We start from the raw sequence: 27,814 nt of genomic DNA on the forward strand, positions 1-27,814 counted from the left end.
GTTTACGCAGAACCTTTCGGCCTTCCGACGAGAAGTCAACGACTCAATGAAAAACTCAAGCTGCGGTCCCAACAGTAACGAGATGATGAGCTGACCTCTCCCCACACCTCCTTCCATCATCTCCCCACCACCTTTCTCCCCTTGTACAAAGTCCTGCACATTTTTTTGGTAATGTTTTGAATTCTTTCTACGGACAGGGGAAGTAAATACGGCGAGTGGATCTCTGCCTCCTCCCCCCTTTCCACAGTGGAGGCGGGTGGGGTGCTTTAGGAGCGAATGTGAGAGATGCACCTGTTCACCTGGACTTAAGCCCCTATTGAAAATTACAAATATATATATAAATATATATGTATGTATGTGTCATATTGAGTGACCAGTAAAATCACCACCACCCTGCCCCCTTTCCACAACTTTCCTTCTTCATCAGCGTGGATGTACAGAGAAAGTGGCAGAGCATTGCGCTGCTAGAGTGAGGCTCTGCGGAGACTGCACTGAAAGGGTGAACAGGTTCTGCGAGGACATTTTGTAATAAACAAACAAATCCTGTATACCGAGGGATGCAGCCCTCTCACTGCTCTTATTTTGACTGTGGGGTGAATGATTAGAATTACAGGCCTCTGTCTTGTTGGGTCCGCAACATAATGGATACAGCAAGAGAGATTGCCAGGCCACCACTTAGCACATACACGTCCTGCACTGGAGTATTGGGAGAGACCAGTGGTGTATAAAAAGCCTATAGTGTCTGATAGTTGCCTCAATACCACTGGAACAACTTGTGACTTTAAGGGCAGTATGCTTTTCAAATGAAGTGGGTCACATTGTGTATATTCCTGTGAAAGGACTGGTCAGTACCCTGATTGTTATCCCATAGGCCTACAGTGTAGTGAATAGTTCAGTCAGTTTGCCTTGGTTTCAATATTAACAGGACAACCAAAAAAAGACAGCCAGGCATCTAGCATTTTCTGGAGCTAAAAAAGGAAAGGTCCTGTATTTTTTTTTTTTGTCAGGTTCAGCAGGTGAGCATGCTGGATGTCTCTGATATAGTGCTCTAGATCAGGCAAGTGAAGGTAGAGCGCCTTGTTCTGGATCACTCACTCCAGCAGGACGGTCTGGCGTCTAGCATTTTTAGAAGTAGATCTAAAAAAAAAAACATAAATACCAATTTAAATGTATTTGTTGGCTTTTCCTTACAGATATCAGTGGTATTCAGCTCAGTGACTGGTCTAGATCAGTGGTCATCAACCCTGTCCTCAGGGCCCACTAACAGGCCAGGTTTTCAAGATAACTGAAATACGTCACAGGTGATATAATTTGCTACTTAGTGATTGCAGTATTCTAGTCTGCATCTCCCCAAGGTAACAGGCCCTGAGGACAGGGTTGATGACCACTGGTCTAGATGGTGACAGAGACTATAAGCCAAGCCAGTTTTAAGGCTGCTCTATCTGCCATTGTGCTTCCTGCCTGTGTGACCAAAAGTGGAAGAAAAATTGGCCATGGTTGATAGACAGCCACTGCTAGAGAAACAAATTCATCAATCAGACATAGGGCTGGGATATATGTACCAGTATCAATCATAGCACTTATATTAATGCCTAAACACTTTTATATTAAAATAACTAAAACATGAAATCCCAGTTAACGCTAGAAAAGACTTATTTCAGTAGGAATTGAAATCTCTTGCTTCAAGGTAACAATACATGTTGCAAGCTGTAATCTGTAGAGGATGCACGGACATCAGTGTCTGTCTATTCTAGATGCAGGATCTATGAAACTTTTGCACTTAGCTACTTTTTATGTTCATATGTGTTCTGCACTTTTACAGCTGGTGCTGGTATTTCCTCCTATAGCTCTAGCTTTTTTTTTTTGGATAGTGGCTTTATCCCTGTAGAACTAACATTGGTCACACGCCAGTGGTAGTTCAGCTAAATTATCAGTGGACTATATAAGTGCTTTTGTAGGCACAGCTGAAGCCAATTTTGATGGTGGCTGAAAAAAATTGTTAACCTGGCATTGTTTTTGATGATACTGGCATACACCTCACTAAGCACAGTTCCCTTAGGCTCGATTCACACCAATGTGTTTTTCATGCTTTTTTTCAGAGACTCAGAACATTTTTTTTTTTTTTTTTTTTTTTAACATAGGTTCCTATGGAACACATCAATGCATTTTTGTGCCTCTGTTTTTGGAAATGGTCAGGGACTTTTTAAACGCAAAACACTGCTTTTTTGGTACAATAGACTTCAATGAAGATGCTGCAGATAAGCATGTAGTGGCTTCGTGATGCGTTTTGGCATTATTTAATCTGCCCAGCAAGAAATTTGGTAAAAAAAAAAAAAAAAAAGACACATCAAAAACACATGTCTGAAAACGTGGAAAACACTGCAGAAATGCTCAAAAGCAACAGGCATAGGTGTGAATGGAGCCTAATGCTGGCCTCAGTGCAATTTTCCCATCTCGCTCACCCTGACCCCCCCCCCCCCCCCCAAAATACACTGATCGATGCTTGCAGTGTTGATCGAATGCTGGTTTTCCAGCAGAAGCTGGTCGTTCAACTGAATTTTGTTGAACAGACTGCTGTTCACATGCCCTGAAAGTCATCCCGTTGCTGCTGATTTTTGGCCTGTATGTACTTTGCTCTTTACTTTAGTTCAATAATAGGGCACATACCCTATTCTACTTGCTTCCCTATTGTCATGTTAATGAACAAAATAAAATGTCCTACTTTGGGGCTTTAGTATTCTGTAAAATATGACTAAGTGATTCTATGAAGGAATGCAGAAAGATTGGTGTGTACCCCTTACCAACCCTCCACGAAAGCGAACCTCCCACTGAAGGCAGAGGCAAACTGTTCAACCAGGTCTATTAATGAATATACACACATAACCCCATCTGCTATGACGGCACCCACTAGAGGTGTGTTTTATGTAGAACTTCACTCAGAGCACTGGACTAAAATGGCAAGAGTCCATACAGCTTTAAGGCTAGGTTCACACTGTCTTCAGGCGCGGTTCACAGCAGGGGGCCTGGTGCATCCCTGTTCTCAGTTTCGGGTCTGAATTTTTGCCTGAATTCGTACCTGAAATGGAGCCAAAGACACACCGGACCCCTATGCAATCCGCTCTGTGGCCGCCCTGGAGATGTCTGAACCCACTTCATTGAGAGCCAGTCACACTCTCCTGTCATGCAAATGGATGTGGAGAAACTTACATCCAATTCGCATCAGTGTGAACGCAGCCTAATTGTTCACAATTTAAAAAAAAAAAAAAGCCAATGGGGGAGATTTACTAAAACGTGCAGCTGCGTATAGTAACCAGTCAGCTTATTCAGTTAGTCCCCTTTTGCACGGTGGACTGATCAGGTCCGCCTGTCAGTTTTTTCAATTGGACTCTCTATGAAGCAGCATATGTAAATGGATATGTGTCTGTTAACACCCGCTGACATCCGAGCTGCTAAAAACAGACAGCTATCCAATCTGATCCAGTGGACCAATAGGGAATAGATCCCCATCAGTCGGGTGTAAACGGACAGGCAGTCTGTTTACATTTGACTGACCATAGAGAAGAGCAGGTTGTGTCTTTGTCCGCTCTGCATAAGTGGGGTGAACACAGACCTGCCACATGCCTGCTCAGCGGAAAGATTCCCTGCTGAGCAGGCAGAGTCCACCCTGTGTGGAAGAGGCCTTAAGCTGATTGGTTACTATGCAAAGCTGCACCAGATTCTCAGTAAATCTCCCCCAGTTTGTTTTGGTTGTCAATGTTCCCCTTCATCAGTGCTAGAAGGAGAAATCTAAACCGATTCAGGGAGAGACTTTGCTATATAATACTCTGTAAACGTGAACTAGTGCTGGAATCGTAATCGGTTGCTAAGACCAATAATGCAGATGTTACTTGATGAGATTTCATTCCTACATAGTAATATAGCAGTCACTCCATTTAAATTCTCCTACTCCATTTCAATCCCTGCTAAAGGGGGAGGTTGAGAGAGAGTGTGAGAGAGAGAATATATATATATATATATATATATATATATATATATATAATATATATATATATATATATGTGTGTGTGTGTGTATGTATATACACAGATTGGGCTTAAATGCTGCTTTTACAGGTGTTTGGCTTTTTTCAGCCTGTTAAAGCACCTCTGTATCCATGCATGCATAGATGTTTACAGAGTAGGAAAAGGGGACCACACCTTCACCAGCATGTTAAGGAGAGAACCTTTTTGAGCAGGAAAAATGCTAGATGTGTCTAAATATTAGACTTGTCTAGCGTTTATGCATACCAGCATAAATTAACATTCTAGCCAATGGAATCCATTAACACCCAAACACATGTGAAATACTTACCTTTTGGGTATGTTTTTAAGTAGCTTTTCTCCTGTGATGAGCTCTGGCATTCAGAGGAAAAAAAGCAAACACCCAGTGTGCATGACACCTAAAGCTGTATTGACACGTGATTTTTGGTCTGGTGTTTTGAGTGATGACATTCCTTCCCCATATGACATCACCAGGCTGAATGTGAAGTAAGATTTTTCTCTTCAACACAGATACTTTTACTAGCATGTGGAAGGGTACCCATCAGATTTTTTTTTTTTTTTGTACTCCTTGATGAGGGAACATGAACAGTAATAAATGCTCAACAGGTTTTAATTCCTCTACCCAGTCCTGGGTTGGATATTAAGATGATTACAGGTTCAAACAACACCAGGGCTGGCTTTGTGCAGGAGGAACACTTCAAATATAGCACTTTCATAGAAGCTTTGGAAAATGAGACTGCCCAACAGCCTTTGGTTTGTTCCTGAGCTTGGTTTGTTCCTGAGCTGTGAAAAGAATTTATAACATATTTTATGTTCTCTACTAAGCCATTTAAGGCACGATCTTGTTCATACAGTGGTGCAGAGATCTGAGTACAGCATTGAGGCAACTATTCAGCCACACATGGATTTAAGAGAGGTGTAGATATACATGTATTTTATTTTATTGGAAAAATGTTTAAAAAGAAAAAAAAAAAAATACTCTTGTTCGGCACTTGTTGGCTCTGAGGTGGTTTATAGAAGTCTGTGTTGACAGCAATGAATTCTGGGTATTTTACTGTTTGCCAAATGAGTGTATAGTGGAAACTGCAGAAAATAAAATTGAATTGTTTGTTAATCAGTATTGTGACACATGGCAGCAAGAGGCTGCTGGGTAATGGATTGCTTTTCCACGAGTGGGTCCTGGGGTGAAACTGTAGAATTGAAGTTCATTTCACTGGTTCTGCTGCTCTGTGATGGAAGATGACATCATTGTATCCCTCCCTGTTCCGTGCTATTTCTATACCATAGAATTGGATCCGGGTTGCTAGAAGACAAGTAAAAAAAAAAAAAAACACATTTTTACTACAAGGGGAGGCTGGGATCTATAGCTTACATGATAAAAACAAAAAGCCTGACCTTACCCAAATGGGCAGATTAGAAAATTAGCCATATACTTATCTACAAAATTGTTCCAGATCAGGTTCAATGACTTAAGCAAACTGCTCAACATGACAGCCAGCATTTTGAGGTCAGTCATGTAGCCAACAGGTTTCTTTTAAAGGATAACTGCACCTCCCAGATTCAACAATTACCATAATAATTAAAAAAAAAAAAAAAAAAAAAAAGCTAATATTACTGCCTTTTTGGAAATACTGTTGCCTAGCCTATCAGGCAGATAAGGGGGGTGGCGTTATTGATCTACAGCCCTATGCCAGGTCAGTGATTAAAGCCTGGTACACACCAGTGTTTTTTCATTTAACCCAGCAGGCTAAATGAAATAAAACTGAAGAGCTGTACTGTGATTTTAGTGTGGTGATCGTGCACCATAGCCTTTCAGACAGGCTGATGGGCCAAATGTCAGACGGTTTCTGTGAATCAGCCGATTTTTGGCCCGTGTATACCAGGCTTAAAAAGTAATGAAGTCAGTGTCGGGCAACTGGCTTTTTTTTTTTTTTTTTTTCCAGACTGAGGTCCCCAGTAGCAAATCACAGATTTACTTTAATTTGTGGAAGCCCACCAAAAATTTACAGGAGGGCCCAGTTTGCATTGTCTAGTCTTCCCAACAAGTTTTCTCTTGCCCATAGTCCAAGTCATGGTTTGGAATCATGTGCATGCACTGGGTCTGATCAACTTTTATTTATGTAAATCTTTTATCCCAAAAAAGGAAAAAACTGTTGTAACTGATTATAAAGCTTGAGTTTGCTATTTAAATACACTATGCTAATACTCCCTTCCCCTGACTGCCAATGTTGCTGTCCAAAAGGTGCCCCTGTGCACCTTTAGCCAGAGTGGGGACACTAATATAGGTGGTGTGTTACTGGCCAGACCACCAGGTGAAAAACAAATTCAGACACCACATCTAAGGATTGGGAAGCTGAAGTATAATACATTTTTGGTGTCAATACTAATTTAGGCTGTGGTCTGTATGGAGCCAATTCACATCTCTCCGCTGCAAATTTACACGGGAGCCCCGTGCGTCTTTTGGTCTGTTTCAGGTCCAAATTCAGCCAAAAACTCAGACCTGAAATGGTGAACCAGGACACACCGGACCCCTGCTTGGAGCCGCATACAGTGATGGTGTGAACCCAGCCATGTGTAATTATCTTCTATGATCAGACCCAGTGCAAACACACTGTTCCAAAGCAGACATGGACTATGGGCAAAGAAAATTTGTCTCACACAGGGCAATTTTTTGGTGTGTGCCAAAAAATATAAAGGCTGGCAATTATTGACCGCCTTCTGAAAATGTAAGCATCCTTTGTTGTCTCGATCCTCTTTTTTTTAGTCCGTTACTAACCTGGAAGAAGCCTACAGCAAATGAGGTGAAAAAAAAAAATCACTTGTGTTGGTGACATAAAATATTAGAGCCACTATATCAACAGGACAACCAGCATTCACAAAAAGAGGTCATTAGGTTAGCCATCAACAACCTATTTTATGTACAATTCACCATTAAATTCTGTGCTAGAATGAATCGTCATGTAAGAAAGCTAAAGCAAGTTTAAAAAAAAAAAAAAAAAATGTATGGTCAGTGATTGCAATACCAGTTTAACATGGATGTGGTGTGGAAAGGTTATACCTGCACTCTTAAATATATGCCTCAGTAACCACAAATGATATATGCTTTGAGTGCATCAATTGCCTTTACAAACCAAGATATTACCCTGTAAATGTAGCAGTGACATCAACATGCTTTCCATAGTCTGAGCACCCAGCAGACTTCCTGCAGAAAACTACAGGAGGGGCAGATACAAGACCAGTTGCCCTATACAAGTAGGAAGGAGCAGTGACTGGTCTTCATTACAGGAAACTCCTGCACATTCATGAAGTTGTTTCATATTAAACTACTGCACCGATGTGGAGGAAAAAACACAATCCCATCAAGGTTGAAATACAATCTTGCTGTGAAATATGTCTCTTGGCTTTAGTGAAAAAAAAAAAAAAAAAAATGTTTTGGCAGTAGATCAGGTGTTTAACACTGTGGTGGTCACACTTGTATTAATATGATCATTGGGTACAACCAAACTGATCATATATTAACCCCTTGGTGCCATTTCCCGCCAGCCCTTTAAGGGGCTTGGCATTCTGGGGAGCAGGGCTTGTGACCGCCATGATTAGAAACTCCTGATCGTACGAAGCAACCAGGAGCTTTTGATGAGCCGCCGATCACTGGGCCGGGAGTGTGATCTCGGCACAGCTCTATTGGTGCTAATGCACGCAATTATGCGGCCCCTCTGCGCTAAGGCCCAGCCACCGAGAGGCTGCGTATTTGCGTACGGTCGGTGCCTACGGGTTAATATCTCAAACCAAAAGACCTTCCATTCATTTTACTGAGTGCTCTATGGATCTAAATAAAATGAAAAGTCTCGCTAAGCAATGAGATTTGCAAAAATTAAGACCAAACGAGTGTTACATGAATAACAAACCAATAATTACTGATATCTACAAACTTTTTAATATATCTATGCTTCTGCCATAGTAACATTTTATTTGTTGCCTCTGATCTATCGAACAAATATCTGCTTGTGTGTCCGAGCACCAATCACAATTCAAATTAAATACGATGGTTTTCACTAAACAGACAATGTTGAGGGAAAATACAATCTACCAGTCATAAATCTAAACAATACTGTGTACTGCAACCTGCCACTCTGTAATAAACAATAAATCGCTAGGTTGCAGTAGCTATATGAGGTTTACGTATGAGCAATATGTATGGCCACCATTACTGCAACCTACACTCAAAATGCTATTTTCTCAGTTTACATACTACTGATGTTTTGACTTCAGTACTTTCTAGGTCACTGATCTTTTTTTTTTTTTATATATTGCACATGTTCCAGCTTAACAGACAGCTGGCATTTTCAAAAAGGAGGCTAGGAATGGTAGCCCAATATTACTAACGACAGGTGTACTTTCACACTATAAAATAGCCATTTCCTGATAAAAACCTGACTTTAGAAAACATCTAGTTAATCAGTTGGACAAACATGTTCAGGTCCTGTGAACAATTCATATTTCCATATTACTAGTTAGGGTACAGTATCTGATGGATGGGGTATATGTTCTAGCTGTTGGAGTTCAAACAACCATGTTATCCCTCCCCTATGGATTATATCCCAGCATAAGGCACTGACTCTTCAGCTTCTGCTTAGTGTCTGAAAGTATTACTAAACCCAGGACCCTGCATTCACTATATCTAGTCTCCCACTCTACACAGACTATGGAAATGCAAATATTTTAGCAAATCTAAACAGCTAAATACCTTTTCCCATTAGCAGTATATTGCAGTCTTGTGACATGCACCCTCCCAACAAAAGGAAAAAAAAATAAATAAATAAAAACTCTAGCAATACACACCAAACTGAGCATGTGCAGCATGCCCCCAAGGCTCTGTCTTATCAGCAGATTAATTGGGGACTGTGGAAGAAGGGGAGGATCAGAGAAGACCGAATAAAACAGCCTTTTTACACAATGCGCAAGATTAACCCCCTTAGGTGCCACAGTAAGTATAACAAGTATGCTTTACTGCGTATACAGACTGATTTTTTTTTTTTTTTTTACTGTTGTGGGTTTAGTAACACTAAGGCTGGGTTCACATATATGCGGTTTAAGCCACATCCAATTCGCATAACGTCAACGTGACCGGCTCTCGGTTAAGCTGGTTCACACATGTCCGGGGCAGCCAGTTTTGAAAAAGGTCCTGTGCGTTTTTTTGGGTCCGGTTCAGGCAAAAATTTGCACTTGAATCGGTGAACAGAAACGCATCGGACTCAGGACTGCAAACCGCAGCCGGACCTGTGTGAACCCAGCCTAAGTCTCATTCATGCTTGGATGTTGACACAGTTCTGTATCATTTCCACTCACCGAAGATGGTGTTTTCCTCGGTGTACTCTTTGCTGCAGTCCAGCCTTAACAACGTTCCGTAATTAAAGTCTTCTACTTCAGTCTCAAATTTCATGCAGAAAGGCCGCCATTTCTGACAAAGAGAATAGAATAACCATGAAAGAGGATATTGCAACCTGCTTCCAGAACAGAGCTTTTCCCCAATGCCAACTGTTTGTCACCTTACCTCTTTGGCTGCTGGAGATTTCAGATCTTCTGGATCCAGAACATCAATACGGAGATCAGGAAAGTCACCTCTAAATGCTGCATAAATTACATCATCTTTGCGCGTCAGTTTGAGGTGACGTGGGTCCACAGAGCCTATAAGCTGATGGGTCAAGAGGTTTTACTAGAAGAGGCCACTCCATGATTTATTGTTTGAGCAATTTACCCTTAAAGATAATGTCAAGTCCAATGTTTTAGATACATGCAAAGGAACAAAAAAAACACAGTGGGGTTGATTTACTAAAACTTGGAGGGTGCAAAATCTGGTGCAGCTCGGCATAGAAATCAGCTCCCATGTTTTAATTTTCGAAGCTTAATTGAACAAGCTAAAGTTAGAAGCCGATTGGCTGCCATGCACAGCTGCACCAGATTTTGCACTCTCGAGTTTTAGCAAATCAACCCCACTATTTTCACACGAGATGAATGAAAATATATATATATATATATATATATATATATATATATATATATATATATATATATATATATATATATATATATATCTATATCTATATCTCTATCACACACACTATAGCCCTCAATTTTTGTAAATATTTTATTTTATCTTTTCATGCGACAACACTGAAGAAATTACACTTTGCTACAATGTAAAGTAGTGAGTGTACAGCTTTTATAACAGTGTAAATTTGCAGTTCCCTCAAAATAACTCAACACACATCCATTAATGTCTAAACCACTGGCAACAAACATTTCTTCAGTGTTTTTACATGAAAAGATATAATAAGATGTGAGGGGTGTACTCACTTTTGTGAGATACTGTATATGGTGGGGGTTCACCTTAATGCATTCTATGCATTAAGGTGAAAAACCTTCTGTGCTGCAAAAGTGCCCGCACCTGATCCAGCTCTTGCTGTGGTCTCCCTCCACCCTGGGCAGATTGATAGCAGCAGGAGCTGCTGTCAATCAAATGCTGTGCCAGGCGGGGACAAGCAGCCTGCTCTGTGTCAACAGATACAGACTGGCAGCTCGGGAGCAAGCACACACTTGCCAAAGAGAAGCGTCAGCAGGGGGGGGTGGGTGGGAACCCCACAAGAAGAGGATGGGGACTGCTCTGTGCAATACAATTGCACAGAGCAGGCAAGTATAACATGTTTGTCGTTTTAATTTTTTAAAAAAAAAAAACAAAGCTTTAATGTTGCTTTAAATAGGGAATGGGAGGCCTACATTTATTTTCAAGGATGCTCAAAGCTAGATTGTGGTCTATCTAGACCAGACCGGAGGAAGGACAGAATGCACCCTATGGAGTACTTCTTGGGGTGAAATTTCCCAATCTTGCACCACACAAAATAGACTTCCCATGTGCGACAGTAGACTTAGCAAGAAGTGGACTTCTTGACCTTCAAAAGGGGCAAAATGACCGAATCCGATAGCCTCCTGTCCCCTAGAACTTAGAACCTGGCCTTCAACAGCCAAGTTGTTAATGCAAGCAATTGAGGAGTAGAATGGTGGACTAGTCCTTAGGCCAGAAGGTCAAGGTGGAAAAGCATCCACAAATAGTATGCTAGGAGTCTAAACTAAGCATGTCTGAGTGCCAATTCAGGGCAATGAGAATCACAGGAATGCCCTCCATCTCGACCCTGCAAGAGGGAAGTTGGAAAGGTAGAAAGAAAGATCAGGTTAAAATGATCCCACAGTCACCAAATTGTCCATTGTAAAAGGACTTGGGGTGCTTGAACTAGGTGATAAACTGTCCAGTTTGTTGTTGAATCTGGACACCAGAAGATCCACATTTGGTGTCCCCCTCTGGCAAGGGGCTTAAAAACCTACAAATGCAATCTCCATTCCCCTGGATCCAGACAGCTGAGAAATTCCACCTCCCAATTTTACACGCCTGGAATGTGGATGGCAGACAGGGCCTAGGACATGCAGTTCTGCCTAAGTGAGGATCAAGTCCACCTTCATTTTGAATGACACAACTTCTGGTGCCCCCCTGATGGTTAAATGTAGGCCACAACTATGGCATGGCCTGACTGGACCATGGGACGGGTGACTGCCGTGAGAAACTTCCCCCCACATCTTTGAGGAAAAAGGTTTCCCAGTCTCCAGCACTATTTTGGCAATACATCATGCCAGTCTGGCCATGCAGATCACATGCATGGGGTGGTCCAAGGACTTAGTCTGTCCCACGCTGCCAGAATGTTGAGCTGAAATGGTCTGGAGTAAAATTAGGCATACAGAACTGCCTCAAAGGAGACATCATCACACCCAAGACCCTTTATGCAGGCACGAATCGAGGATCAACCCTGGAACCAAAGGGCCCAGTCACAAGGACAGAGGTTTGTCCTGGGGCAGGAAGATCCTTGATAGAACTGTATCCAATGGCAGGCCAAAACAAAGGGTGCCAAATTGGTAATGCTGATCACTGACTGCAAAATACAGATAGTGTTGATGAGATGAGAGACATTCTTGATGTCTATTGGCCATAAAATTCCCCCTGAGGAGGTAAAAGTCAACCTGGCTGGTTCTACACAGAGTTTATGAACCCACAGGAACAAGGCAAAAGTCTAAAAACTCCTATTTGGTTTGGGAACTGTGAATGGGTTTGAGTAGAAACCCTGAAAGTATTCCTTGTTCATGATTGGGCCGACAATCCCCTGCAAGAGGAGCTGCTGAATGTCTTTGCCGGGAGAGGTACTTTTGAGAGAGCATGTTTGTAGCCCTTAGAAATGACACTCTGGGCCCAAACTTTAGTGATTTCCAGGAACCAGAAGGTCAAAAAGTCCAACAGTTGTTCCTCATAGGGCAGCCATTAAAACTGTATTAAGCCCAAAAAGTACACATTACACTGAAGCCTACCAAAATTTTAGTAATGACTGCATTTGTTTTCTTTTTTTTTTTTAGCCTCTTTTCACCTCATGATCTGGCCAGTAAGTGTTGTTTTTCAAGAGAAAAAGCTCTCTTGCAGATGTAGCAGTTAGAGGTAAACAAACCACTAACAGGGTTGCTTACAAATGATCAGCTTTTATGTAAAACCTTTATCCCAAAAAAGAAAGAACTAAACGGTTTGCTGCAAATGCTTATGAAATGTTAGCTGGAGTTTGACGTCAACATGTTAGTGTAGCTAAATCTGCTAGTACATTTAACACTCCCCTCCCCTCAAGACTAACAATGCCACTGTCGAAATGTGCTCCTTCACCCAGAGTGGAGACAATCTAATACATGAAATGTACCATACAGATCACCAGGTGAAAATAGAGGGGGGGGGCCTTATAAAAAGAAACGTAATGCAGGCACTCCATCTAATGATTGGTAAGCTGCAATAAATTACATTTTTGGTTTTGGGTTCAATAACGTATTAGAGCCAAAGAATACTCCACATGTGGATCTCCTGGAGATCTAGCAAAGCATATCCCTTCAAACTGTTCATGCCGTTGTGTAAGGCCACAGGTAACAGCGAATGGAAGAATCCCTGAAAATAGAGCTAGAGTCTTAAACCCTGCACTTAGTACAGACATCAATGATCTAGTAAAATGCCATGGAAGCAAATGCAGGTTGGATGGTGGGGTCTGCTACCTCAGGCAGTGTTTTTGCAGCCAACACAAAGTCAGAGGCCAACCCAGGAAGGGCCTATGACCCTGTTATTTATGGGCTCTAAAATAACCAAAATTCTGCCAATTAAATCAGACATTGTGGCAGAAAAATCCTCTCTAGACAAGCTGGAGAATAGATAAGTGGCCGAAAGACCAGCGGAGTGCCCAAAGGAAGGCAGGGACCAATCGGGATACTAAAGCCCTGTGGAAAAAGACGACAACCACCACCTCGGATATAAGGGAGGTCCCTGCAGGTTTCTTTTGTGTGCCAGTGTCATCAGAAATAAGATTTTAGGGTCTGCAGATTGTTAGAAAGGACATTCATAAGATTTTGACGTTATTGTGATCTCAAAACAAAATCGACAACTAAAAGCCGTATACGACACTGAAAAAAGTAAAACAAGAAGATATTTATATAAGAAAAAGTAGAAGTAAAAAAAATCAGCAGAAAAATAATAGCGACAGGGAGAAGATTTAATTAGCCTAGGTTTACATCTTCACGGTTCTGCATTTGTGCAGGCACAGCAGTCATTTGAATTTGCTGCTGTATCCAAATTTCTTGCAGGAAAAAGGTCCCTGAACCTATTTTAAACACAGCAGCACAGAAAACACATGGTGCTTTGGCACCGTGCAGGAAATCGCACTGCATCTTTCAGTGCATGGGAGTTATAAGTAATGGCATCACTGCATGTTTTCTTAGAATTAGCACGTTTTTGTGCAAGCATGCATTCTTTTTACCCACACAGATGTAAACCTACCCTTAGGACTGATTGGGGTTTAACCACAAAAAAAAAAAAAAAAAAGTCCCTGCAAGATAAAAGGCACAATGAGCTAGAATGCATGAAATACTTACGGCCGACATCTTGTGATGTAATTGGCCGTAGTCATTCACGGCACCCATGGGCCGTTCCTTCAGAGCGCATGCACCAGTGATGTCACTGGCTGCATGCACTGGAAATATCTCCTAAATCAGTGGTTCTTAACCCTGTCCTCAAGTACCCCCAACAGGCCATGTTTGCAGGTTTTCCTTTATCTTGCACAGGTGTTTTAAAATCAGTCAGAATCAATGGTTTGGTATTTTGGACAGCTATTTTATCTAAGAGAAATTCCCAAAACATGGCCTGTTGGGGGTACTTGAGGACAGGGATGAGAACCACTGTCTTAAACTGTACAGGTTTAGAAGATATTTTCAATACCTACAGGTAAGCCTTATTATAGGCTTACCTATAGGTAAAAGTCTGCAGAGGAAGTTTACTTCCTCTATAATACAGGGTTAAACAGGAACACATTTTAACGTTTACTAAGATTTCTTTAAGGGGATCTGTGATTAAAAAGTTCACTGAAAGAATGTGATAAATATCTGTACAGATCCAACTTGCCTTATTCTGTGTAATATAATTAACTTTTATGACTGTAAGTACCATATAGCAGCCATTATTCAATTTTTTTTCTGATTGGGATATAAAAAATATATATATATAAATAATAATAATAATAATGGATTATGGCCACTAGACGGCGATTATAATCCTAGGAGATAATTACATAGACTAGGGCAGGTTTTGTTTGAGCTGTGCAGGTGATTGTCACATTTGTTAGTAAACTTTTATACACAGACTTCTAAGTAATGTCATATGCAGATCAAAGGTTACATACAGTGAAGGAAAAAAGTATTTCATCCCCTGCTGATTTTGTACGTTTGCCCACTGACAAAGAAATGATCAGTCTATAAATTTTAATGGTAGTGAGAGACAGAATAAAAAAACAAAACGCATTTCAAAAGTGTTATATATGGATTTGCATTTTGAGTGAAATATGTATTTGACCCCTTTGCAACACAGGACTTAGTACTTGTTGGCAATCACAGAGGTCAGACGTTTCTTGTAGTTGGCCACCAGGTTTGCACATGTCTCAGGAGGGATTTTTGTCCCACTTCTCTTTGCAGATCCTCTCCGAGTCATTAAGGATTTGAGGCTGACGTTTGGCAACTCGAACCTGCAACTCTCTCCACATATTTTCTATGGGATTAAGGTCTGGAGACTGGCTAGGCCACTCCAGGACCTTAATGTGCTTCTTCTTGAGCCACTCCTTTGTTGCCTTGGCCATGTGTTTTGGGTCGCTGTCATGCTGGAATACCCATCCACAACCCATTTTCAATGCCCTGGCATTGGGAAGGAGGTTCTCACCCAAGATTTGATGGCACATGGCCCTGTTCATCATCCTTTTGATGCTGTGAAGTTGTCCTTTCCCCTTAGCAGAAAAACACTCCCAAAGCATAAGGTTTCCACCTCCATGTTTGACTGTGGGGATGTTCTTGGGGTCATAGGCAGCATTCCTCCTCCTCCAAACACGTTGAGTTGATGCCAAATAGCTCAATTTTGGTCTCACCTGACCACAACGCTTTCACCCAGTTCTCCTCTGAATCATTCAGAAGTTCATTAGAAAACTTCAGACGGACCTGTACATGTGCTTTCTTGAGCAGGGGAACCTTGCGGGCTTTGCAGGATTTCAGTCCTTCATGGCATAGTGTGTTACCAATTGTTTTCTTGGTGACTATGGTGCCAGCTGCTTTGAAATCATTGACAAGATTCTCCCATGTAGTTCTGGGTTGATTCCTCACCATTCTCATGATCGTTGAAACTCCATGAGGTGAGATCTTGCATGGAGCCCCAGACTGAGGGAGATTGACAGTTATTTTGTGTTTCTTCCATTTGCGAATAAATCACACCAACTGTTGTCACCCTCTCACCAAGCTGCTTGGTGATGGTCTTGTAGCCCATTCCAGCCTTGTGTAGGTCTACAATCTTGTCACTGACATCCTTGGACAGCTCTTTGGTCTTGGCCATGGTGGAGAATTTGGAATCTGATTGATTGGTTGCTTCTGTGGACAGGTGTCTTTTATATAGGTAACAAGCTGAGATTAGGAGCACTCCCTTTAAGAGAGAGTGCTCTTAATCTCAGCTTGTTAACCTGTAAAGAAGACACCTGGGAGCCAGAAATCTTGCTGATTGATAGGGGATCAAATCCTTATTTCACACATCAAAATGCAAATCAATTTATAACTTTTTTGAAATGAGTTTTTCTGGATATTTTTGTTGTTCTGTCTCTCACTGTTAAAATAAACCTACCATTAAAATTATAGACTGATAATTTCTTTGTCAGTGGGCAAATGTACAAAATCAGCAGGGGATCAAATACTTTTCCTCCCTACTGTATATGATCTACATATCAATAAAATAGTAACTATAATGAAATAATAAACTGATACATTGAAGAGATTTTAGACTGGAGCAAACAGATTTTGAGCAACTTTGCATGGTAACCAGCTTCTACCTTTATTTTCAAAGCTTAAGGAGGATCTTCACCCTGTAATCAAAAATGTAAAAGTCAGCAGCTACAAACACACTCCAAACAGTAGGTACCCCCCCTTTGGGGAAAGTTCTGCTTTAATATAAAAATCTAAAGGTAGAAGTTAATTGGTTACCATGCAGAGCTTCTCCAGATTCTGTATGTTCCAGTTTTACTAAACTTCATATTTAATCAATGACAGTTGTAGACTATATGCAACATCCATCACAGGAGTAGCTGCATTTTGACAGTTGGTAAGAGTCGGTAACAGTTGAAGGAGAAGAGGAGCTGGATTCTAAAACTTTGTTGACATTTCATGAGACTTATTATTTCCTTTCAAAATCTTCAAGTGGTTAATGTTGTACCTCCCCACCAATTTCCCTCATCTGGGTAGCCATTAGCCCATACTTACATTAAAGTAAACCTCTGCATGTTGATAGGCCTTCATGGCCCAAACCATCTCCACATTGGGCTGCAGAAATAAAAGTAACACAGTCAGGCACTGAAGATGCTTATATAATTATAATCCTACAGATGTTTACCGCCATTCATCATCTTTTCTGAAAAAGCTCTCTAAAGGAATTCTATTGTAATAATTATCTAGCCACAGGTGCTCAGTGAAACTAGCTAATTATTGTAAACCCCCAAAAAGTATATATTTTCTGAAAGCAGAGACCCTGGAAATAAAAAAACGGTAGTACTCGCAATTTTTTTTTTTTTTTATGTCTCACGATATTTGGCGCAAACAAGCACAATATTATACCCATTTATTGGGAAAGATATAAATGAAAGATGGTAAATAAATACCAAACATCAAGTGATAAAATTGCACACGCTTATGGAAAGAACTATGATGTCCAAAATTCTGCACAGGCAACGGGGAGGCAGGCTGTGGGATGGGGTGCGCCCTTTGAGAGCTCCATAAAAAAGTGATCACTCGTCAGAAAGCCCTTCACTGGATCTTAAAGCCGATATCAATCTTGTTTAAGCACTTGTCTACCAAAGTACGTTTATAAACTGCTTAGGTTGGCCAAAGCATAAGTCATCAGCACACCAAGGATCCTTGAAATAAAGTCCAAGAGCTTATTCAGTGATCACTTTACAGTGTAAAGTACAACATTTCACAGCCACGCATGACCCCTTGTGATCACATGCCTGACAGAGGTTCCTGCTTAGTCCCAAAATGTTGCAATTTGTACTGCGACATGATCACCGAACAAGCGCTTGGACTTTATTTCAAAGATCCTTGGTGTGCTGATGACCTATACTTTGGCTCATGGTTCCAGTCTCCAGCTGACAGTTGCTGCAGCACCTGCTTACTTCTTGCCCTTTCCAGTTACGTGTGTGAAAGGAATATTATACATAGATCCTGGGTTGGTACACAAAAGCACTGTATCTTCCAGGAAAGCTGAGAAATATTTTGACTGCCTTTTCCAAAGCCGTGTCTGAAAATTCACAGGGTCCAGCTGTCATTCCAGTTTAGGGGTTTCAGTGCTTTCTAAGTCACTGACCTGAAGCAAGTGTGCAGATAAGGAGTTCTTACTTTACTTTCTCCATGCTTGTTTTGGGTCAGTGACTCAAACCAAACTCAACTAGCATTTTTCAGAAGGTCAGCAATGACAGCCTGTGAGCTCCTAAGGGCTTTCCTAAGCTAAGAAAATCACTGAACACAATGACAGTAGCATTAACGTCTACTGACACGACACCGATTGGGTTTTTTTAATCGCCTTTCATTAACAGTTAACAAGTGGTTGTAAAGACTCAAGTTTTTTTTTTTTTTACCTTTATACATTCTATGCACGAAGGTAAAAAAAAACTGTGTGCAGAAGCCCCTCCTTTTTTTTTTTTTCTTTTTTTTTTTCTTATTTTTTTTTTTTTTTTGCTACTTCAGCTTTTACAATGAGAGGGTTTAAATCACCATAATTAGGTCATTTCTTCCCATTATAACTTCACATCATGGTAGCAGAAATAGTATTGTTATTACCTTTGAAATAAAAGAAAAAGAACTTTATTATGACACTCCAATATTATAAATATAAACTCCAACTGTCCTTAACCCGAATAGAATTTTTAGTAACTTAGTCCCTCCTCCCCCCTCCCACCCGAATTCACCCCCCCCAATTTCCCCTCCCACCCTAATTACCCAGCGATATCTACTCTAGTATTTGCAACCTCATATAAACTTTTCCGCATACAACCATGTTTTTTTGTAGGCTAACCATTCCGCCCATTTTGTTCCCTCCCGGGCTTCCTCTGCCTCTACCGAGAGATCTTCATCATCGCCAGCCTCAAGAATATAGATTTCGTTGACTCTAATTAACCATTCTCGAATGCTTGGACCTGCTATCTCTTGCCATTTTTTGGGTATTGAACTTTTGGCCGTATTTAGGAGAATGGGCATCAGGGAAGCATTGTACTTGCTCGTCCGACCCTCCGTCCCATGAAACAAGCAAACCCAAGGATCTTCTCTGATCACTGACCCCGTTATCTCTTGTATTATCTTAAGGACTTCTTGCCAGAATTTTTTAACAGTTGGACATTCCCACCAGAGGTGAGCCATCGATCCCCTGGCGGGACATCCCCTCCAGCAATTACCAGAGACTTCTCCCTGCATCTTGTTTAGCCTATCTGGTGTCATGTACCATCTGGCCAAGCATTTAAAATTTGATTCAATTGTGCTCACATCAACTGCCGACTTGTGTGTTGCATTGAAGATATTCAGCCATGTTACGTCGCTTGGTAATGTACCCAACTCAGACTCCCATTTATTGCAGTATAACGGTTTGGTACCAACGCCATCATCCCGCACTATTTGATATAATTCTTTTATTTTAATTTTATTTTTCAGAAATAATTTCTCAATAGGTCTGAGATTCTCCTTGTCCCTAATTGGTCCTGGTAGACTTTTAATAAAGGAGGCCAACTGATTGTACCTCCATATATCTATGTTCTTTAGGTCATTTAGCAGAGACAACTCCTGAAAAGAAATAATTTTACCCTTTCTTGTGATATCTAATAACTGTATTTCGTGGTTCCCTATCCAATTCCCTCCTACCTCTTTTAATCCTGGTGGAAAAAACTTATTTTCCTTCAAATATATGAAGGGTGAGTTGAATTCCCATGCCTTCTGTCTGTGTAATTGATCCCAAACCCTGAAAGTGTACCGTGTTATTATGTGTGTATTTGGACTTAACTCCCTGACATGTGGAGGGTTCCAAATTAAATGACTTATATTTGTGTTCAAATCTCTTTCTAATTTCCCCCATCTTTTCCCTATTGATTCTTTACCCCAAACTAACATTCGTGAGAGGACTATTGCTCTGTGATAAATCTTGAAGTCTGGAAGAGCCAGACCACCCTGTGCTTTGTCCCTGCACATGACCCCAAAGGCAATCCGTGGCCTCTTGTTTTTCCAAATGAACTTGGAAATGATGTTGTTCAAAGTTCTGAAGAAAGATGGTGCTAACGGAATTGGCAATAACTGCATTTTGTATAGGATCTTCGGGGCTAGAGTCATTTTAACAAAATTGACTCGACCAAGCCAAGATAAAGGGGAATACATACTTTTCTTTGTTTCTTGCTTAATTTCTTCAAGGAGGGGTATAAAGTTCAATTGATATAATTTCCTAAGGGATTTTGTTAATACTATTCCTAAGTAGTCTATTTTTTCCCGCCACGGAAATTGAAAGTATTCTTTAAGTTTAATTATCTCTTGTTTCTTTATATTAATATTTAGGGCTGCTGATTTACTAAGGTTCACCTTATAATTTGAAAGTTCCCCATATCTCCTCAGCGTAGCCAGGAGATTCGGGAGTGAAATCCTTGGGTTTGCTAGATAAAATAATACATCATCGGCGAACGCCGAGAGCTTGTGTTCATCGCCTTCCACTATACATCCGCGTATATCTGGATTTTTCCTGATTACCGCCAATAGGGGCTCTAAAGTTAGGGAAAACAGAAGAGGGGACAGGGGACACCCCTGTCTAGTTCCGTTTTCCATCCTAACTTCTCCTGAAAGTATGCCGTTCACTTTGACTAATGCAGATGGGGCTTTGTAAAGAGCCATGATCCAATTTACCATGGTGTCGCCCAGTCCAATCGCCCTCAAAGTCTTTATCATGAACCCCCAGTCTACTCTGTCGAAGGCTTTCTCTGCATCCAACGACAGTAGCAGACCGGGGGTCCCTTTCGCTTTCATCGCCCCCATAATCAATAGTGATCTCACACCATTATCCCTCCCCTCTCTGCCTGGGACAAAGCCAGTCTGATCGGGGTGTATCCAGTATGACATTTTATCCTTCAGCCTATTAGCTATAACCTTGGCGTATAATTTTGTATCAGTATTGAGTAAGGCGATCGGCCTATAGCTCGAACACAATGAGCTATCTTTCGCCTCCTTAGGTATTAAGGCAATCGATGCCATCAATGCTCCTTCACAGAATTCCTCCTGGCTTCCTATCTTGTTCCAGATCTGACAGAGCTTGGGGGTCAGAATATCTTTGAATTTTTTATAAAAATAATTGGTGAAGCCATCGAGTCCCGGGCTTTTCCCAGAGGGAGAAGCCTTCAAAGCCCGCTCAATCTCCTCCACCGTAATGAGTTCTTCTAATTCTTTTACCTCATTATCCGCGAGGCTTGGTAGACCTGCCTCTCTTAAAAATTCATCAGATTTTTCTTCCTTACCCTGAATACTGTCTTCACTTTGTTTAACTTTATATAGGGCTGTGAAATATTTTTGAAACTCTACAGCTATATCGCTAGAGGTATATTTAAATATCCCATTTTTATTTTGAATCCTCTCTATAAAATTCGTATCCCTCTTTTTTTTAACAACTGATGCCAGGTGTTTCCCTATTTTGTTGCCCCACCTAAATCTGTTTTTTGCGCTCTTGTACAGTATGCGTTTTGATTCCAATTCTATTAGATCTTTTAGTTCTTCTCTTTTATGGACTAACTGCATTAGGGATAGGTTGTGGCCCCCATTGGCTGATTTGTGTATTTGTTCCAGCTGATGTATTTCTTCAATTAGCTCCACCCTTCTCTTCTCCCCTTCTTTTTTCTCCTTGGCTTCCAAAGAGATCAATATGCCCCTTATATAAGCTTTCAACGCCTCCCACAGAACTGAACCTGAAACCTCTCCAGTGTCATTTATCTTGAGGAAGCCCGTAATTTCCTCCTGTATCTTACTGTAAATGGTTGGATTATCTATTAATTTGTCATCTAGTTGCCATGAGAATGGTGATCTCCGGAGTCCCGGAGTCACCACCTTCATTGATACCGGCGCGTGGTCGGAGAGTGTAGCCACGCCTATCTCCGTCTCTTTGACACAATCTAATAACCTATGGTCTACCAGAAAGTAATCGAGGCGGGAGTAGGACCCATGTACAGAGGAGAAAAAAGTGTAGTCTCTACTTTTTGCATGTTGTACCCTCCAAACATCTAGCAAATGGCAGTTATGCAGTTTCTGACTAATTTTTTTTGATAGTCTCCCACTCATTCTCTGGTTACCGACTGTGCTATCCATCGCAGGGTCTAAACAAAAGTTCAAATCACCGGCCATTATCACCTGTCCTGCCCTGAAATCTGCCAACTTGTTTAAGATGCATAGCAAAAATTTTGCTGGGTTATTATTTGGGCAGTAGATATTCACCAGTGTAAAAACCCTTTCTCCTATTCTAATTTTCAGAAAAAGATAGCGACCGTCCCTATCCTCACATCTTTCTAATACCGTGAACCTAGTCCTTTTTGAGAACCCGATTGCAACCCCTTTGGCTCTCTTAATAGGGGAGTCGCTATAAAACCAGTTAGGGAAGCATTTAGAGAATAATCTAATGTGGGAGTCTTGTGAAAGGTGGGTCTCTTGAAGGAACACTACATCTGCCTTAAGTTGTTCTAATTCTCGCAAGACTTTATGACGTTTAAGGGGGGAATTTAGTCCCTTAACATTATAAGTAAAACATGAAAACTCTGTCATTTGATTATACATAATGCTGCTCGCTAGATTCACAGCTTATATTTTGCACTCTTTCCTTTAATATCTGCCGGGCCCTCCCCCTCTCTCTACCTCCCCAACCACCCTCCACCCCAATCCCCCCATCCTCCACCCCCCCCCCATACTCCCCCCATCCCCCCCCCCCCTCCCCCCCCCCCCTCCCCCCCTGCCCAAAACCAGCAGTGTGTCTACTGCCCAGAGATATTACTTCTCTCGGCATGCGACCGGCCACACCCTTGGGGTGTGACTCTAATGACGGATCGCCTCGGTCGCCATGCCCCCCCCCCCCGGTCCGAGAGGAAGGAGGGGGGGGGGGGACATCGCGAGCGGGCACCCATACGGCCGCCCATCCCCACATCGGGTGTCCTCCCCCTCCCACCCACGCACCCTCCCAGCCCCCCAGCCCCCCCCCCCATGAATTCCAGATGTCTAAACCACAGCCGTGCTTTGCACCAATTATTTGAATATGGTTGGTACAGGGATATTTAAATCATTGCAGAAATCCTGCATATTGTCTATATGTTTCAGTCTGCTTGTTCTACCCGCTTTCACTACAATCAGTGAAGTTGGGAAACCCCAACTATATTTCATGTTAGCTTTTCTCAATTCCTCCAGGAGGGGTCGCAACTGCCTTCTCCAGGCCAAAGTCTCAGCCGAAATGTCAGCAAAACACTGGATTTCAACCCCCTCGAATTTTACTGGTTGTGCTTTCCTGAGATTACTCCATACTTTTGCTTTATCTTCATAATGGTGGAACCTTATAATTATATCCCTGGGTTTATCCTCACTAACATTTGGGGGTTTCCTTAATCTGTGAACCCTGTCAATCTTCAGTTCGTCGTCTGGATTTCGGCCCAGGATCGGGTTGAAGATAGCTTTCATTTTAGCATGCAGATCTTCATCTCGTTGTTCAGGGAGGGCACGCAGCCTCAAATTTTGTCTGCGATTCTGGTTTTCTTGCGCTTCTAATTTGTAACACATGTCCCGTTGGGCTAGTTGTAGGTCTTTTACCTGTTGTTTTAGGATGATTATTTCTCTGCTCTGCTTATCTGAGGCCTCTTCTGCTGATTCTACCCGCTTCAGTAAATGACCCATGTCAGTTCTGACGTTGTGAATTTCTGTTTTAATTACCACTTCCAGTTTGGCGAACATTTCTAGGAGCTCTATCTTAGTTAGTGGTGATTCCATACTGGGGTCTTCCATCATATTTGGGGTTCCACTTTCTCCCCTAATTGATCCCCCGTTCGCCCCTTGGCTCTTCGCTTTTTCTTTCTTCTTTTCTTTCCCACTTTGCTGGTTGTTATCGTGAGCGGGATTTTTTGGGCTTCCCTGATTTGTCTCCTTCAGGTACTTCTGAATAGAGCTAGTGTTCAAGCTCTCTCTAGGCTGCTTCCCCTCCGCTCCCCTTTGAGGGCGCCCTCGCATGTTTGTTATCTTCTATCTCTGCTCTACCCCCCTCCACCCGCCCCCACCAACCCCACCCGCCACACCACCCACTATTAAATTCCTTATATCTATACTCCTCACTGTAAATCTTCAGCAGGAAGGAGGGGGGGGGGGGGGAGGAAGGGGGAGGGGGGGCCGAAACAGGGAGACTGGGAGACAGGAGGCGAAACCGTCCCACAGTCCCCCCTTTTTTTTTTTTTTTTTTTTTTTTTTTTTTTATTTACACAGCAACAGAGGTCACAATATATGCAGTCTCTCCTGGATTGATGCCTTGCAGCTGTATGGTTCCACCATTACATGTTTGCAGGATTCTTTCCTGATCCACGATTTACGCAATATAGTTAATGTTACATTTACTTGCCTGAGTTCACCGGAGATCCCTCATTAGCTTACCGACTCAGCCACGGACTAGACCTTGTGTCCCTGGAAATTGTGGATGCTTTTGCGATTGTTGAATGTCTTATAATCCTACCATGCACAGCGCATGGTGTCCTTCCTTCATCCAGCTTTCCAAGGATTATTGGTGTATCAATGTGGGGGGGAGGTATTGGGATGCGAGGCCGTCCGGAATCCCTAAAAGAAGCCGGTGCGTTCCCACAACAATGCAAAGAGGGCCGGGAGGGGAGCGTGGAGGCGAAAACACCGCGGGGGTCCAGGCGGTCCGAGGCGTACCGACCAACGCCGCCGCCACTGCTCTGCATGCGGCGCGATGTCAGCGATGTCAGCTCCACCTCGCAGGCAGCCTCGATCGTCGGAGCCGCTCAGCCGCCCGCTTCCTCGGCTCCGTCATCAGGCCCCTCCCCCACTACGTGCGCATCACATCACGCACCTCCAGAAGCCCCTCCTAATACTTACCTGAGCCCTATCTCAATCCAGCAATGTGCAAATAAGCAGCGGCTCTCCTGGGTCTCTTCCTCTTCAGAAGCGAGCCTGCTCCGGGGTCCCCCATAGCAAGCAGCTTGCTATGGGGGCACTCTGCAGGATGGAGGGGCCAGGAGCACCAGCGGGGGGGGCCTCAGAAGAGAAGGATTGGGGCTGCTTTGTGCAAAACCACTGCACAGAACAGGTAAGTATACCATCTTTGTTATTAAATAAAAATCTGCCTTTAAAGTAGACCTATGGGCAGATTTTTTTCCCCCAGTCTGTTTCCCATTCAGGAGATTTCCCTTCACTTCCTGTTCCATAACGAAACAGGAAGTTAGAGGAAATCTCTGCAAATTAAGGGAACCCTTAACTCACCAGAGCTAGTGTCCCCATCAGAAGATTTCCCCTCCATTACTTTTTTGGGGACAGCCCAAAATTTTGTATTTTCTTTTACTTTCACTGATAATGGTAAACAGGACAAATAGAGAAGGTGAATCTCACTAACAGGGGCACAGACAGCACAAAAAACTGACAGGGGTTCCAATCCCTCTCCACTCTATCCGGGGTGGATAAAAATCAATGATTTTTTTTTTTTCCATCAAATTTATTTTTTTAATAAAATGCATTTGGAGTAAAAATGTATCTAAAGATCGTTATCTTTTTAAGATACATTAATTTAGTTTATTCAGCATGAAATGGAGCTTATGTAGCATGAGCCTGTATATTCTGCAAGATTTACATTTTTGAGATAACATGCACTGCATTGATGCATTCACATAATTTCACTGCAACCATGAGATAAAACAAAGTTCAGGAATATTCCTTTATCCCATTCTTTTGCAAATCTATGTACACTACAAACTGTATGATTGAATCGGTTCTGATATCGCTGTTTTACTAACCTGACAGCTTAATTTTCAATATAGGAAACCTTCACTTTGTTTGCAAATATTAAAGATTCCATCTACCAGCAAGATTAAGTCCTTACATTTAAAGAGCACCTGTCATTTCAGGTCCATCGTGGCAGCGCCTGTTAGTGGGCATCCACTCACCTGCTGCCGCCACGTCCCTCACCTTGTTGGGTCACTGCCGCATCACCAGCCGTCCCATTAAAGTGTACAGGACTGTTGGTGAGTCAACAGCGAGTCAGAGGAGGAGCCAACAGTGGGTCAGAGATGACAACTGCTCTTTAATAATCTGGATTTAAATCAAATCCACCCTGACTCTATCCAAAGCTTAAAAAAAAAAAAGTTTGCCTTTATTTATATTTTAAAGGTTCCATAACCAGCATTACCCATATGCCCGTTTGAAATTGCAATCTGGCACAACAGTTTTGTTACTTATTTTAGAGTACACAGATTCAAAATTTATCAAATTCAGAAAACCCTAAAGTGTGGTGCCTTTACTTACATCATTGCCATAGGATTCTGCAGGCAGTGATAGTGCCTGTGCCACTGACAGTGCTTCTGACGCTCCCTAGAAGAAACAAGTGAAAATAATTATGAAGTGTCAACAAACAAAAACATTGTTTGTGTCATTGGCCCTAAAATGTTTTGCTCTTACTGTGTGTTCAGCGTTTCATTACTGTATTCTTTGATAGTAAATCCATGATTGATCTTGTCATCCCCCCCCCCCCCCCCTCTCCCTCTATTTCCTTTTTCAGAGTGGCCACTCTCACTGTGCATGTTCCTGTTTTCCCCTGGGATGAGGCCATGCTCAGCTCATGGGAAACCTAAGCGATTTATGAAAGAAGACATCTCTGACATCCCTTTAGAAGTGCATGGTCCTTCCTGCTGACCACTGGGTGTTGTAGACATTAGCGCTGCAATCTGTTTCAGAAGCAGGTTGGATAGAGTGTAATAAAGCAACTGATCAGCAGATTGCACAGCTAAAGTCAAGCATGAATGTCTAAAGAAGAAGCATGCATGTCTAAAGTAATGCTAGGGATATGTACAGTCATATAATGCTCAGAGCTTTGTCGTCTATTAAACATCATTTGGGGGACACAGCATCAGTCTAATAATAATGTACCTCTACTGAAGCACATCCTAGGTCCTCCTAGCTGTTGGTTAGTGTAATAATCCCCCTCACTGATGCTGGATACTCCCCACAGCTGAGTTCATTTGGACCTGCGAGGATGAGAGGCTGCACCTGGGACTGTGATGGATGAAGGAAAGCGCTGTTTGGTCTCCTCCAACCACCTTGTATTATTTTCCCAGAATGCAGGCGCTGTGAATGGAATGAAAGAGTGCAGCCCCTATCATTCATCTGCCACTGTTCCATTAAAATACTACTATGAGTTTTATCAATGGCTGAGGACAAATGAAGCGATCCTTCATAGTCCCAGCCACAGCCTCTCATCCACACAGCGCTGGAAGATCAGACTGTGATCACACTATTATATCTATGGTCTCCTATGGAGCTGGTCCCTCCAATACATCTATGGTCTCCTATGAAGCTGGTCCTCCCAATACATCTATGGTCTCCTATGAAGCTGGTCCTCCCAATACATCTATGGTCTCCTATGCAGCTGGTCCCTCCAATACATCTATGGTCTCCTATGCAACCAGTCCCCCCGATACATCTATGGTCTCCTATGCAACCAGTCCCCCCGATACATCTATGAATTTATATACAGCTTGTCCCCCCTATATATCTATGGTCTCCTATACAAGTTGTACTGTGCAGCCATGCTGTGTCCACATGGGAAGAGCCCCCCCGTGTATAATGAGCACAGAGCGGTGACTGGGTGTAGTCGGTACTCAGGACGGACCTAGAACACCCCGAGCCCGGCTAACACATTACTCAGTTCTACCGTCACTTCTCACCAGTGAGCCCAAGCCTGACATTCCTCCTGTAAGGGATTCCATCATGCTTCACTTTCACCTCTCTCCCCGGAAGTAATTTATCCCCTTTCCTCTGTTCACTTGTGAAGTCAGTTCCGCCATGTCTACCGTTCCCTGCAAACACGCCCGCCTTGCGTT

General features: G+C 42.3%; 2 protein-coding genes across 4 annotated transcripts in view; one reads left to right on the forward strand and one right to left on the reverse strand.

The window, feature by feature from the left end:
• The window catches only part of XPO7 (exportin 7), a 93,134-nt gene extending 87,980 nt beyond the window's left edge, over nucleotides 1-5,154 (forward strand). For 2 of the 3 annotated variants that reach the window (XM_073622260.1, XM_073622259.1), the window contains exon 28: nucleotides 1-5,154. In XM_073622260.1, coding sequence (XP_073478361.1) covers nucleotides 1-94 — 94 coding nt within the window. In that variant the 3' untranslated portion in view covers nucleotides 95-5,154. The other variant, XR_012243011.1, reaches the window with a different exon arrangement.
• Nucleotides 4,633-27,814, reverse strand: PBDC1 (polysaccharide biosynthesis domain containing 1). The gene is made up of 6 exons (XM_073622261.1): nucleotides 27,659-27,814; nucleotides 26,241-26,306; nucleotides 16,941-17,000; nucleotides 9,592-9,732; nucleotides 9,387-9,498; nucleotides 4,633-5,343 (listed from the first exon to the last, which is right to left on the reverse strand). The coding sequence occupies exons 1-6, from the start codon at nucleotides 27,701-27,703 to the stop codon at nucleotides 5,246-5,248; spliced, it is 522 nt and encodes a 173-aa protein (XP_073478362.1). The 5' UTR covers nucleotides 27,704-27,814; the 3' UTR covers nucleotides 4,633-5,245.

Source organism: Aquarana catesbeiana, linkage group LG03 (genome assembly GCF_042186555.1).
Source record: "Aquarana catesbeiana isolate 2022-GZ linkage group LG03, ASM4218655v1, whole genome shotgun sequence".
Classification (NCBI taxonomy): Eukaryota; Metazoa; Chordata; class Amphibia; order Anura; family Ranidae; genus Aquarana; species Aquarana catesbeiana.